This window comes from Neophocaena asiaeorientalis, unplaced genomic scaffold (genome assembly GCF_003031525.2).
Source record: "Neophocaena asiaeorientalis asiaeorientalis breed wild unplaced genomic scaffold, Neophocaena_asiaeorientalis_V1.1 scaffold205, whole genome shotgun sequence".
Lineage (NCBI taxonomy): Eukaryota > Metazoa > Chordata > Mammalia > Artiodactyla > Phocoenidae > Neophocaena > Neophocaena asiaeorientalis.
In genome coordinates this window covers 4,337,050-4,352,188 of record NW_020174369.1, presented here as the reverse complement: position 1 = coordinate 4,352,188, position 15,139 = coordinate 4,337,050, and the positions used below count along the sequence as shown (strand labels likewise).

The following is a 15,139-nucleotide window of genomic DNA, read 5'->3' as shown; positions in this document are numbered from 1 at the left end:
CGCCATGCTCGCAGCGGTGGGCTCCCTGGCGGTTGCCTTCTGGACCGTTCTCCGTCCCCGCACTGTCCTGTTGGGGGCCGTCGCCTTTCTCTTCTTTGCTGATTTCCTCAAAAGGCGGCGCCCGAAGAACTACCCGCCGGGACCCCTCCGCCTGCCCTTCGTAGGCAACTTCTTCCATCTGGACTTTGAGAAGGGGCACCTGTCGCTTCAGAGGGTAGGAGTGGGCGAAGGTGCCAGGACCGCGTCCTGACCCTGATCTGTAGGACAAGGGCCATTCCGGGTACCGAGGGCGGGAGGCTGGGGCGGGGGTTGTGGGCTCTGAGGCTAAAGCGGGCACCCGGGTAGCTTTGAGCCTCGCTCTCCTCACCAGCAACCAGCATGATTCCACTTCTAGGGATGAAATTTTGTTAACTGTTTACTATTTAAGTGTGCCAGACACGATATGTTCTTTAAGTCATTTAATTGTGTGTCTTGTTACATATTATTGGGACATTGTATTTATAATATAATCACTTTGTATTTTTAATATTATTATCCTTGGGGGGGAAAATCCGGTACTTTCCCTCTCGGAGGCTCCGTTTCCCATGTGTGAAATGGTGATACTTCTACCTAAATCCTCACCACTTTTCAAATGAATTGCTCCCATCCCCACAAGGACTGAGCCCCTCACATTCAGCCTCCGCCCTGCAATCCACTCTCACTAAAGTAATCATTTTAAAATGTCACTCCTCTGCTTAGGCTTTCTCAAGGCTTCTTGCTGCTTCCCAGCTTTCAGACTCCTTAGGGAGCCACTTGGAAATCTTGCTGTAGCCTCTTTCCACTTCTTTATAATCATCTTCCATCAGGGCTGCCTAACTGTGGCCACTCTGAATTCCTTAGAATTCCCTCCAACATCCAGCACTTTCTCAAGCGTTTTCAGCTGCTTCCCTGCCTCTCAGCACAGGTACCTTGCTGACAGACAACACTGTGATAGGTGGGTGTGAACATTAAATAAAACAGTGAATGGTCAATATTAATACAGCTTAGTGTAGGTGCCCAACAAATAATAGTTCCCGTTTCCCTAGAAATGCCTGGAGCACTTTAAACACAAGCCTATAATACAAACTCAGATTCAGATGGAGAAGGTTTTTATCACTTTCTGGGAGAAACACACATTTGGTACAGGATTAGTCTACAGAATTTTAAAGCTAGGCTCCTAAACCTGTACCCTTCTTTAATGAATGTGTTGTTTAATTTCCAATATTGGGAGATTTTCCTGTTTTCTTTCTGTTAGTGATTTCCAGTTGGAGTCCATTATGGTTAGAGGTCATATTTTGCATAATTTCAATTTTTAAAAAATATGTTATGGTTGGTTTTATGACCCAAGATACAGCACCATGCATACTTGAAAAAAATGTGAATTCTGCCATTGTTGGGTGGAGTGTTCTATATTGTATGTCAATTAGATATAATTAAATGACTGCGTTCTTTAGTCCTTCTGAACCCTTGTTGACTTCTTGTCTACTGATTCTATCAGTTACTAGGAGAGGGTTGTCAAAGTCTTCAACTGTAATTACTTGTTTTTCTATGTCTCTAGTCAGTTCTGGTAGTTTTCATTTGTGTATTTTGCAGCTCTTTTAGATGGTGTATACACATTAAAATTGTTATGCCATCTTGGTGAATTGGCTCTTTATTATGTAATGTCCCTCTTTATCTCTGGTAATTTTCTTTGCCTGAATTTTACTTCATCTGATATAATATAGCCACACCAGTTCTCTTCTGATTAGTATTTGCATAATATATGCTTCTCTATTCTTTTACTTTTAATCTACTTATACCATTTTATTTGAAATGAGTTTCTTGTAGATAACATATAGGTGGGTAATTTTTTTCATTCTGCCGATATCAGACATTTGATTGGTGAATTTAGATCATTTATATTTAATGTAATTATTGATTTGTTAAAACAAAAGTCTGCCAATTTATTATTTGTTTCCTATTTTTCACTTTGTTTTTTACTCCTCTGCTTCTCCTTTCCTGTCTTTCTGTGGGTCACTTGAACATTTTTTGAGAATTCCATTTTAATTTATCTATAGTGTTTTTGAGTATATCTCTTTGTATTGTTTTTAAGTGCTTGCTGTAAAGATTACATGCTATGCATACATAACTTATTGCAATAAGTATCAACAGTTTACCACTTTAGGTGGAATACAGACACCTTAAAACTCTTTAGGTCCTTTTACCTTCCCCTACTTTATAATATATAATTTGTCTTAAATATTACCTCTACAGACATTGAGAACCACCTCAGACAGTATTATAATTTTTCTTTTAACTGTCAAACACGATTTGTTAAATTCAAGAAGACAAGATTAGTCTATAGTATTTACCCATTTATTTACCCGTTCTGTTGCTCTTTCTTTCCTAACTGAAGAACTTTCTTTAGCTATTCTTTTAGAACTGGTCTGCTGGCAAAAAAATTCTCTTAGCTTTCCTTCATCTAAGAATGTTTTATTTCACCTTCTTTTCTTCTGGTAGAAATCAGAATTCTATATCACTGGATATAGAATTCTAGGTTGACAGTTTCTTTTATTAAACCCTTGAAAATGTTGTGCTACTTCTTTCTGGCATCTCTAGTTCCTGATGAGAAATCTGCTGTAATTTGAATTGTTGTTCCCCATGAGTAATGAGTTGTTTTCCTCTGCATGCTTTCAAGAAGTTTTCTTTGTTTTTATTGGTTTCAGAGATTTGATTGCATGTCTTGGTGTTGAATTCTTTGGATTTATTGGGTTCACTCACAACTTCTTGAATCTGTAGGTTTTTCTAGTACCAAATTTGAGAATTTTTCAGCCATTATTTCTTCAAATATTTTTTCAAGTCCATGTTTTTTTCCTTTCCTTCTGGTATTCTTTGGCACTGATTGCACAACTGACAGATCTTTTGTTATTCTAATATCAGTCCCTGAAGCTCAGTTGTTTTATCTTTTCTCAATCTATTTTCTCTGTGTTGTTCAGATTGGATACTTTCTATTGATGTCTTCAATTTCACTGATTATCCTGTCATTACCACTCCGCTACTGAGTTGCTCTATTGAGTTTTTTTGTTTACATTATTGTATTTTTCAGTTCTAAAATTTCTCTTTGGTTCTTATGTATATTTTCTAGTTCTTTGTTAAGATTTTCTATTTAAAATTTTTTTGAGAGTATAATTGTTTATCGAAACATTTTCAATAGCTGTTTTAAAATCTTTATCCTATAATTCCAACATCTTTATCATCTCAGTATTAGTTTCAACTCATTCAATTTGAGATTTCTCTGGTTCTTGGTAACATGAGTAATTTTGGACTATATTCTGGACATTTGGTGTATTTTGTTATGTGACTCTGGACTCTATGTAAATCTTTTATTTTAGCAGATAGTCAATCTGTTGATATTCAGAATGTTCACTTTTGTGGATTGTGGTTCAAATGTCAATTTAGGTTATAAAGTCTTTGCAATACTATACTGGTCTACCCCACTTATGTGTTGTCCACCCCCATAGGACTCCAACCCACATTCTCATCAGTGCAGGCTGGAGAGAATGAGGATGGGGACAAAAGATTGGGGCCCCTCTGAGTAGGGTAGCCTGAGGAGGGAAGTCAGTAATCTAACCATATCATCTCCATGGGATACAGGTGCCTCCTTATTTCTGTGGAGTGGTAGAAATCAGAATTTTGCCCACTGACTACTTCAAGGAGTCTCTTTACTGCAGTTCAGGGGTGATAGTCACAATTCAGCTCATAGAGTCAGCAGGGAAGGGGCACCGCCTTATTGCAAAGGTAGGATGAAGGCAAGTTTCCATGCATCTTCTTCACTGCTGTAGCCCCTCATTAGGATGTGGGAGGGTCACATCTCTTATGGTATTTGTCTCCAGAAAAGGAAGGTAGAAAGGTTGAAATGTTCTGTCCTGGTGGACCACCCTTTATCTGGTCCTTTGACTACAGAGAACAGGGTTTTATTGGTGTTACTTTTTGTATGTGTCAGTATCATGATGATGAGGAGGAGTAAAATGGGATGCTTTTACTCACTCTTGTCTGGAATCAGAAACTTTGTCTGTGCCCTTGTTTTACCATTAAGATAGATATGACTAAATAGGTTACATGATTTGCCTCATGTCATAAAACTGGCCAGGGATGAAACTGAGGCTAGGGTCTTATCTCTGGCCCAAAGATTTTTCACCAGAAGTGTTAAATTTTATTTTATATAGGTTTGCAATGAAATATTTTTGGCTGTAAAAAAAATGGAGTTAAATGGTGTGATTTAGTTGTAATTAAATTTACATTCCAGCAATTTGGAAACATTAAGTACCTATCATTAACTACCTATCATTGCCTATTTATCTATCTTTACTTACCTATCTGTCATTACCTATCAGCTATAACATTAAACAAGGACTTGGACGCAGGACTATTTGACTCATATACCTATTCTTTGACTTATGCTACCTGACTTTTCACGATGTAGTTAGAGGATAATTGACTTATCCAGGGGTTCATTTATCCAACAGACATTTATGAAGTGCTTATTATGTGACAGGCACAGTACAAGACAGTGTATGATGAAATGTGTGTATAAACTTTTGGTAACCAAATGAGATATCATGAGGTGGGATCACTGTGAATGGGAAGCCCTGGGGATAACCTCTATAGAATGTTGAAATAAATTTGGCTGAACTGGAAATAAATGTTAGGCAAATGGTTATATGGAGTAAAGTGGACAGGAGATTTTTAAATGGGAGGAAGTGACATGAGCTAAAACAAAGTGAGAGGGCCGTGAAGAAACTGGCCTATTTGTATGGCATGATGGGAACCATGAACCATTCTTGTTTTTCCCCTTTTTTTCTAAACTTCCTCTACCACAGCTATATGTGCATGTATTTAAATAAGAGAAAATCTTATTGGACTAAAGTGGGAGAATGGTAGATAAGGTGGATAAATGTATTATGAGGATATACATTAAGCTGCTTGTAATAAAAAGGCCCCAAAATACAGTGGTGTAAAAAAAGAGTGAAATTTATTTCTCTCTCAGAAGTGAGTTCAGATGTAGGCAGGAAGACCAGGGTAGGAAAGCTGCTTTGTAACACAAGGTCATCCAGAAACCCCAGTTCCTTCTATCATGTTGCTCTCGTCCTACAACATCTTCATGTATGAGTTCCAGTCCATGGAACGGGGAAAGGAGCAGGTGGTGAGAAGCAACTTTCCTTTAAGGACATGACCCAGAAGATGCACACATCACCACTGCTTACGTCCCATTGGCCACACCTGGAGAAGCTGAGAAATGTGGTTTTGATTGGAAAGTCATGTGGCCAGCTAATATTTAGGGAGCTTCATCACTCAGAAGGAGAGAGAGAGAATATCTTCATGCTTTCAGTTAAGGATGAGACATACAGAGAGAGTTAGGAAGAGCCCAACTTTATGACCACCAGCTAGGCACTAAATCTCTGTGCTTCTTTTTCTGAAAACAAAGAATACATTGTAGGGTTATTATAAGAATCAAACAAGTTTATGAATATCAGTTTACTGCCAGGGTGCCTAGCACATATTTGATGCTTCTTTCTATATCTACTACCCTCCTCCTTTCTTCAAAAATGTATAGTAACAAACTCAAGGAAAAGCCAGTTGAGGTTGCATACCTTGTCTGGCCTGATTGCTGCACGGGCTGCATTAATCCACTCTCTGTCCACTTCCCCTCCATTCCTTTGTCCAGATCTAACCAGAGTCCTTTTGCTAAAATATACTCCCAAATATGTCAATAACAATAAATAATTTTATTATTTATTTTAGTATTATGGTTACTTATCACCACCATCCCAACGATGGGAATTAGTAATATCCCCCATTTTATAGATTTGGAAACTGGGACACAGAGAAGTTAAATAACTTGACCAAAAATCACATAGAAAGTGAAAGCAGAAGCTGGATATAAATGGATTTGTATGACTTCAAAAATCCAAGTTCTTAAGCACTCACTGCCCTTACCTCTCCTATTCAGTTTTCTAGTTGCAAACAAAACAAGATCCAAAATATTTCACTTGACATTTGTATATCCTTGGTCTAGCTCACAGTACCTTGTCAGGCTTGTTTCCCCTCTCTGTACACAAATGAGAAGGTATTTTTTCCCAGAAACCTATCCTAGCCTTTGGTCCCCTTATGTGCTTCCTGCTTTCCCCCATTTAATAAGTTATTGTACAGAATGGTAATAATAAGAACTGGTTACTTATCTGTACGCTCCATTAGATTGGGGGCATCTTAAGATTAAGGACCTGTACCTCCAGCACCCGGCCTTGACCAACCACAGGGTTAGTGCTCTCTAATGAACTTGTACTGCAGTCAGAAAACAGCTCACTTGTTCCTGAAAGCCCACATTTTCCTGTCTTTGCATTGGTGTATGCTATTCCCACAGCCTAAAATCTTTGCCTTCACAACACATATCCTTTTGCAGGTACCCACACCTTCATTTACAATCTGGCCCAAATATCAGCTCCTCTTAGAAGCTTTCTCCCGTACCTGGAGTGGAATTCTTCTCTTCTTTCAATAGCGTCATGCCCCTTGCTTCAGCATTATAGCATGTATCATCTTCCACTGTGCGTTAGTTTTTTTCTGTAGTCAGCCTTCCCCGAGAGGCTTTGACACTTCAGGAAAACACCATAGCGTATTGATCTCTGTATTGCCCTCACATATAACATAGCAACGTCAGAAGGTGCCTGACAACTGAATTTGATTTCCACAGGCTGTTCCCAGAAACCTAGCATAACCCCAAGAACTACCAGTGAGACCAGTATTCTTAGCAGGAGTTCAGAGACCCCAGGGGACTGGTGAACTGCATTTATGCATAAATGTATTCATGTGTACAGGGTTTTGCTTTACCAGATCCATGACATACTAGATTTTTGAAGGATTTTATGACTTAAAAAGTGTAAGAAGTGTTATGAAGCTTTATTCCCTATGTCCTTGGGTTTCTTTTTGGTGCTTTATTGGATAGAAGCGCTTTGTAACTATAAAAGCAATACAAATGCATTGAGTGACACATTTTAAAATACAGTTTAGCAAGTGAGAGAGAATCTTAGCTCCTTGAGCACAGAGCTCAGTGCTGGTGAGTGTTCAGAGGAACAGACCCTCTCACCTACTGCTAGTGGGAATAAGAATTGATATACTCTTCCTTTTTTCCTTTTTATGTTTTCCTGTCTTTGTTCTGTTGGCTTTTGAGTTTAAGAACTTAAATTAAGTAGAATCTTCCTCAACTTTATATCTCGTGGTTCAGTCTCTTGTCTCACTAACTCACCACTTCTAATTTTTTTTATTCTCAACATTTATTTTGCTCTACTTTATTATTTAAGTGCTTCATCTTACATTTGGAATACTTATCGTTCATATGAAATTTCCTGTAACCTATTACTTTTATTTTCCTTTTATAGCTACTGTGCTATTCCTTTTCTCTTGATCTTTCTATTTTCATTTCTCATTTTAAGCCTGTTTTAGCCTCCTGAACCATCTTTTTTTTTAATTGAAGCATAGTTGATTTACAATGCTATGTTAATTTCTACTGTACAGCAAAGTGATTCAGTTATACATATATACAGATTCTTTGTTATACTGTTTTCCATTATGGTTTATCACAGGATATTGAATATTGTTCCCTGTGCTATACAGTAGGACCTTGTTGTTTATCCATCCTATTCATAATAGTTTGCATCTGCTAACCCCAAACTCCCATACCATCCCTCTCCCACACCCTGCCTTAGCAACATGTCTGTCCTCTGTGTCTGTGAGTCTGTTTCTGTTTCGTAGATAAGTTCGTTGTGTCAGTAGTGTCATATTTTAGATTCCACAAGTAATATCATATGGTATTTGTCATTCTCTTTCTGACTTACTTCACTTAGTACGATAATCTCTAGTTCCATCCATGTTGCCACAAATGGCATTATTTCATTCTTTTTATGGCTGAGTAATACTCCATTGTACATATGCACCATATCTTCTTTATCCATTCATCTGTCGGTGGACGTTTAGGTTTTTTCCATGTCTTGGCAATTGTGAATAGAGCTGCTATGAACATAGGGGTACGTGCATCTTTCTGAATTATAGTTTCGTCCAGGTATATGCCCAGCAGTGGGATTGTTGGGTCATATGGCAACACTATTTTTAGTCTTTTTGAGAAACCTCCATACTGTTTTCCATAGTGGCTGTACCTTCTTACATCCCCACCAATAGTGTAGGAGACTGAACAACCTTATTTTTAACCTCTTTTTTTCCCCTTACACTGTCTTTTTCTTAAGAACTTGTTTGTTTTTGTACATCAAAATGTATTCTCTACCTTACAAAGTCTTCTCAGATGACACTGGGACTTACATTTACCTCCAAGTAAAGCCATTGGCACAGTGACTGGCATGGTTACTTAAGAATTGGTAGACATCACCACCGTTGGTACCAGGGCTGCAGGAGGTCCTTTGATGTATCCATGTTTACACAGTTGATCATGCCATAAAAATGTTTCATGTAGCTCTGTCAGACTAGAAATATACGTGGGCAGAGAGTTGGTAAGAGGTGAAACTCTGTAGAAGTTCATTTCAGTAAACACTACTGGAGTGCCAAGTCCCCTCCAAGAACAAGCTGAGATTCCAGGTTGTATACATTGTCAGTTAAGAGTCCTTTAGCTTAACCTGAGATTTTCAGCCATTCCAAAAGTATTTTTTACTGTATATTCTGAAATAGTCAAGAAATCCTTCCTGTAAAACCTAAGAAGTTCATCCAGGCATTCAGCATGATGAAATAAAACGTCTTGATTTATGCAGACCCATTCCTGCCATTTGTTAGAACAAGACGTGCACTTTTAGAGGCAGACCAGACTAAGATGGAATCTTGGTTCTGCTCTTTCTAATAAGACAGACTTCCTGTGCTAGTGATGAACAAACATGGATGGAAGACTGTAGACCAACAAGACAATGGAAGGATGGAGTTCAGGCTTGGTCTTTAATATGGGAGCAGGGTGGTGAAATGAGACTAAATCCATGGTATTTGCTCTGAAGGGTTGACACAGTCCAGGGAGCTTGAGGTGACATGGGAGAGCATAAGTGCATGGCAGCTGGGGAGGTGGGGCCACAGATACCTGGAGGAAATGAGTACTTCTGTTTGATACCACAGACTTAGTAAGACACAGCCCTGCAGTCTGCAGGAATGGGCAGGTCTACTTAGATTCCTCTCTTGAGTAAGCATGTCAGGGAAGACTTTGATTTATGACCCTTGACTGCGGTCCAAGCCATATTTGCACATACCTGAACATTTGTGTACACCCCTGACACACCCACACACTCTTTCATTCTCTCTGTCTCACTCTTCCCCTCCCAGCTCCCTCACCCTCATTCTCACATTCATTCTGTCACATCCACTAAACTCTAAAGTCCAAGCACCGTCTCGGGTTCATGGCTTTGTTCTTAAATCTTACATAATGCTTGGCAAATTTCACCAACATCCAATAGCTTTGTCACCTTGGCTAAGTTACTTCTGCTAGGACTCATTTTTCTTACTGAAAGACAAGGAAAATCATTACTACCATAGGGTAGTTGTGAGGTTAATGAAATAAAATGTGAAAGGTGCTTATCATGGCACCCAGTGGACGTGGTTGTCTGTGACCACCAGCTCCTGTCTCTCGCACATCATCCCTGTGCTCTTGTCCTGTCTGTCACATGAGCAAGTGCTTCCATATCCCTTTGCACACAGAGCTCATTCATTCCCCAGAGGCTCGAGTGGCTGTCTGCCAGGTACCAGGGAACAAAGTGCCTTTCACATCGCTGCTCTCATTCTTCTTCACAGAACCCTTTGAGGGAAGAATAATTTTCTCCTTTTATAGCTGAGGCTCCAAACAAGTGAGGCAACTTTCCCTGGAGCTCACAGCTAGTCAACCATAGAGTTAAGATTTGCACATGGCTCCAGAACTAGTGTGCTCTTCTCCATACCTGGTCCCAGCCCTATAATGAATTTTCTGTCACCTAGAACATGTTGAGGAAGGGGACATTCTCTCCTGGTTAAACAGATATGATTTACTAAGAAGTCCACATTCACTAAACATATCTCAGCCTTCTCTGGTGAGTCACATGTATGAATTCTCTCCCTTCACTAGATTTTAAGATGCTTGCAGTTAAAGACCTTGTTTATTTTGTTAAACGTTTAGGCCTTATTCTCAGGACTAAGGGTGGATACTCACTCAATTCGAGGAAGTTGAACATATGAATGAATGTTTATAAGGAATGTCTATGTCCTGTAGTGGATTCAGCCCGAGTCTAGTTGAGAGGAGGAGAAATGGAAACAGGTAGAAACATCCCCATCAGACCATCAGACCTAAGTGCACACAGAGGTGTGCACACGGACACCCCCTCCCCCCATCCAAGCTCCCACAGCTACACAAACCCTCTATTCCTGGACACACAGACATGTGCATATTCTGTGACTATTTTACTATTTTTCAGTTTGTGAAGAAATATGGGAACCTTTTTAGCCTGGAATTCGGTGACTTGCCTTCAGTTATTATAACTGGATTGCCCTTAATCAAAGAAGTCCTTGTCCACCAGGAGCAAAAGTTTTTGAACCGCCCTATAACCCCTATTCGAGAACGTGTTTTTAAGAAAAATGGTAAGTTTCTTGACTAATATGTGTACGTTTGATATTCTTGTAGTCTGTGAAAGGTACCTTTGTGACTGTAATTCTCCAACACTCCCAGTTACCAGGCCCATCATAAAATTCCTGCCCCTAAAAGAAGCTGAGTGGGGCTTCCCTGGTGGCATAGTGGTTGAGAGTCCGCCTGCCGATGCAGGGGACGCGGGTTCGTGTCCCGGTCCGGGAGGATCCCGCGTGCTGCGGAGCGGCTGGGCCCATGAGCCATGGCCGCTGAGCCTGCGCGTCCGGAGCCTGTGCTCCGTGGCGGAAGAGGCCACGGCAGTGAGAGGCCCGCGTACCGGAAAAAAAAAAAAAAAATAGTATTTCAAAGAAGCTGAGTGGCCACATTTCCCTGTTACAGACACCCCCTCAGGGAACCTGGCAGGGTTAGCCCTAATGTCAGGGATTTGAGAGAAGCTGCATCACCTGCATGAACTCACTCTGGCAGCTCTAATTAGTAAGTATTCACATCACTCAGTGATGTGATGTGTTTTTTAAGAAAGGCAATGCGTTCTCGCTCTCTCTTTCTGCTGTCCCATTCAGATCTCTTCCCTAGGAAAATGGATGTGGATCTGCTTCCTTCTGCTGATTATGTAATCCCTTCTTGCCTCTAGTTCCTTATGCTGTATTATTAAGGCTGTGCCCCACAAGGTATCTTAACCCTTCCATCTATATTAGAAGAGTTTGGCAGGAACACTTAAAATGATCATTAAATAAACGAACACATTTAAAAATCTAAATGAAAGACTCAGATTTATTCTTCTACCAAAGCACCATATTTTTCAGGTGCTTCTCAATTCCTCTTCGAAATATTTCATCCATTAACTCTACATCCATTCACTCTATTTATTATCAGCCATGTGAAGCCCAGTGCTAGGCACCAGTGCCAGAGCAGTGAGAATGACAAAATCCTGTTCTTCTGTAACTTACATTCCATTCATGAAAATAATATCAATTACTCTAATAATTTCAGACCTTAACTGTTATGAAGATAAGAGCGTGGTGCACTTCTTAGGTGTATCTAATCTAATTCAGAGACTCAGGAAGAGCTAATGTAAGTAAATGACAAATGTGAAGAAGCAATCAGTCAGAGGGAATAGAGTATGAAAAGTCTCTGAGGTGGGAAGAACGACAGTGAACTGAGGAACTGAAAAGTGGCCAGTGTGGGAAGCACAGGGATTAAACGGAGATAATTAAATGGAGATGAAGGTGCTGAGTTTGGCCAGGAGTAGTTCATCCATCTCCTTGTTAAGGATGTTGCTTTTTATTCCTAATGATAATGAAAGCTCTTGAACGGTTTCAGTAGAGAAAGGAATCATCGTACTTACATGGTACATTTTCAAGACTTCTTCAGGCTGCAATGTCAAGAAGGGAATAAAGGGAGCAAGAGACTGTTGCAGCATTTTAGGTTAGAGAAGGTGGTGGCTTGGACTAGGGAGATGGCGAGAAATGACAGTACAGTAGGTTAGACCAAGAGAGTGGCCGTGAAGATATATGGATTTAAGATATTCAGGAGGCAAATCCAATAAGACATGATGACCTAGACAGAGAGAGAATGAGGTATTGAGGTAGACACCCAAATGGGTAGGTAAAGGAAAGGAGGAATATTTGGAGGAGGGCAAGGTGTTGGCTGGCCTGGGTGGGGAGTTGTATATGGAGCAATCATGAATTCAGTCGTAGAAATGCTGAGTTTGAAATGCCTTTAAATCAGCAGAGTCAAACAGACACTGGTATGTATGTCTGGAGCTGAGGGACAGAAAGAGCTAATGAGATTTTCCCGAAAATGGAGCATAGATAAGGGGAGAAGAGGCTTGCAGAACTTGAATGGAGAACTAGATCATTTTGAAATATAATAGAAGGTGAATTAACAAAAGATATGGTAAGTTCTCTGCAGTCAGAGAATTAGGAGGAAAATTGGAGAGTGTCACGTCCTGGGAAAAGAGAGAAGAAAGAAGTGTCTCATGCTGCTGACACATCAAGATGAGGTTGAAAAGGATCCTGGACTGGACAGCAGGGAAGGCCATGTCCTTGAGGTGGTAGAGGCCAAAGGCAGATATTAGAAGGAGTTGAAGAGTGCTCGGGAAGTGAAGAAATGAGAGAAGTGTGGCCTCACCTGCCCTGTGAAATAAATGATCATCTGTTGAACACACCAAGATGGTTTTTTGCTTTTTCCTTTGCCTGTGTTGTTCTTTCTGCATAGATTTTTCACTCTTCCATGCTCTTGAATGATTCATTTTTTTTTTTTTTTTTTTTTTGCAGTACGCAGGCCTCTCAATGTTGTGGCCTCTCCCGTTGTGGAGCACAGGCTCCAGATGCACAGGCTCAGCGGCCATGGCTCACAGGCCCAGCCGCTCCGCGGCATGTGGGATCTTCCCAGACCGGGGCATGAACCCATGTCCCCTGCATCGGCAGGCGGACTCTCAACCACTGCGCCACCAGGGAAGCCCCTGATTCATTTATTTTTTAAGGTCCAGCTTAGATAGGACGTCTCCTAAAGGCCTTGCCTCCTTATGAGTATGGATTTTGTCTAATCCCTAAGTGCATTCTTCGTATGTTGCATAACATAAATACTTACAGTTACTTATGTGACAAGTAATCAAAAAATGGGCTTTGGAGTTAGGCAGAACTGAATTTGAACTTTTATCCCTTGTCCCTCAGTTTCCTTATCAACAAAATTGTTGGGAGGGTTGGCAGTTATGATAGGACCTACCTCAGAGAGGTTCTGTGAGTGCTAAATTACACAATGTATTAAAAATGTTAAAGTGTCCGGCATTAGAAGCAGTCAGTAAATGCTAGCCACTATATCTATTGCTTTGGGATTATTTCTCTGAATAGTTTTCAAGCGCCTTAATGCCCTTCTCCTTCCTTCCATCTGATGCATTCTCCCCCATGGCTCTTGTTGGCTTTCTTTTCATAATGTTGTCTTTCTTTTTCCCAGGCTTGATCATGTCCATAGGCCAGGTGTGGAAGGAACAAAGAAGGTTTGCCCTGACAACACTGAAGAGCTTTGGTTTAGGAAGGAAGAGCTTAGAGGAGCGCATTCAGGAAGAGACCCACTTCCTCATCCAGGCAATGGGAGAGGAGAACGGTGAGTGTGTCATAGGACAGGTGCAGGGTACTGTGGCTCATTCATTCACTAACCAGCTGATTAATAAGAGTCTACGTGCCTGTCCTGCACCCAGCACTGTGTAGGGCACTGAGGGGATAACAGTGAACAGCTAACCATGACCTGCCCTCATGGAGCTCAAGAATTAAGAATAAGATGGGTATTAAACTTATTATTGGTTTTTTTTTGTTTTTTTTTGCGGTACGTGGGCCTCTCACTGTTGTGGCCTCTCCCATTGTGGAGCACAGGCTCCGGACGCGCAGGCTCAGCGGCCGTGGCTCATGGGCCCAGCCGCTCCGCGGCATGTGGGATCTTCCCGGACCGGGGCACGAACCCACGTCCCCTGCATCGGCAGGTGGACTCTCAACCACTGCGCCACCAGGGAAGCCCTTATTATTGGTTTTAAATCCTGGTCATCAGTTTGACTTCCCGGGCATTGACTGAATACTTGCTATATAGTAGACCCTGTGTAGGGTGCTGGGGCCACAGTCTCAGAGGTGGTTCTGTAGTCAGTATGTCATATGTCATGTAGAGTAGACTCTCAGGGAAGGAGAAGGAAACCAATCTGAAGGATCCATCGCTTCTTCTGCCTCTAGGACAGCCTTTCGACCCTCACTTCAAAATCAACAATGCAGTTTCCAATATTATTTGCTCCATCACATTTGGGGAGCGCTTTGACTACGAGGACACTCAGTTCCAGGAGCTGCTGAGGCTGCTGGATGAGGTCACATATCTCGAGACATCAATGTGGTGCCAGGTGAGGCAGTCCTCACTTCCTATCTTGGATAAGGATATTGGGCTGATGTCAGACACAGATGAGTTCTTCCTTTTTTTTTTTAAGCTAACATATAACCTTTTAAAATTTACTTTAACACAAACATGTTTGTAGTCAATCTGTTGAATTTAGTATTTTACGTCATATTGTTAAATATTGGCTATAGACAAAGAACGTTTCTAACATTTGTGTACGGTGCAAAACTTTACATGAAGTGCGCCTACGGACCTATGTTCTTTTCTTTAAAAAGCACAATATTGCCATCACCTTTGTGTCTCTCCTCTCCATGTCCCTTCCTAGCCCTCCGTGTCCATCCTCCCTCAGAAGTACTGTTCTTTGCCTGACTCTCCCTCAGCACATTGTTTTCAGATTCATATGTTAGTTGCACTTTTAAAAAAATATCTGCTTACTTTTCTATTTTATGAATATGCCCGTTTGTTATTCTGTTCCCTATTAATAAACACTTGGGGGACTTTCAGTTTGGGGATCTGGAATGAACATTCTTGTCAGTCCTTCATGTGGACACATCCACTCATTTCTCTTGCATTCACACCTGTAAAAAATACTTAAAGTTTTCCCAGGTGGTTGTACTA

The 15,139-nt window shown here is 40.8% G+C and overlaps 1 protein-coding gene across 3 annotated transcripts in view; it reads left to right on the top strand.

Annotated features, from left to right (window-relative positions):
* The first annotated feature begins 1 nt into the window (after window position 1).
* CYP2J2 (cytochrome P450 family 2 subfamily J member 2) overlaps window positions 2-15,139 on the top strand; it is an 82,541-nt gene continuing 67,403 nt past the window's right edge. For 2 of the 3 annotated variants that reach the window (XR_003004664.1, XM_024756229.1), the window contains exons 1-4: window positions 2-214; window positions 10,479-10,641; window positions 13,604-13,753; window positions 14,368-14,528. Coding sequence is in view for 2 of the 3 variants with exons in the window: in XM_024756229.1 (XP_024611997.1) it covers window positions 5-214; window positions 10,479-10,641; window positions 13,604-13,753; window positions 14,368-14,528 (684 nt within the window). In the remaining variant the exon portion in view is untranslated. The remainder of the gene's footprint in view (window positions 215-10,478; window positions 10,642-13,603; window positions 13,754-14,367; window positions 14,529-15,139) is intronic. The other variant, XM_024756231.1, reaches the window with a different exon arrangement.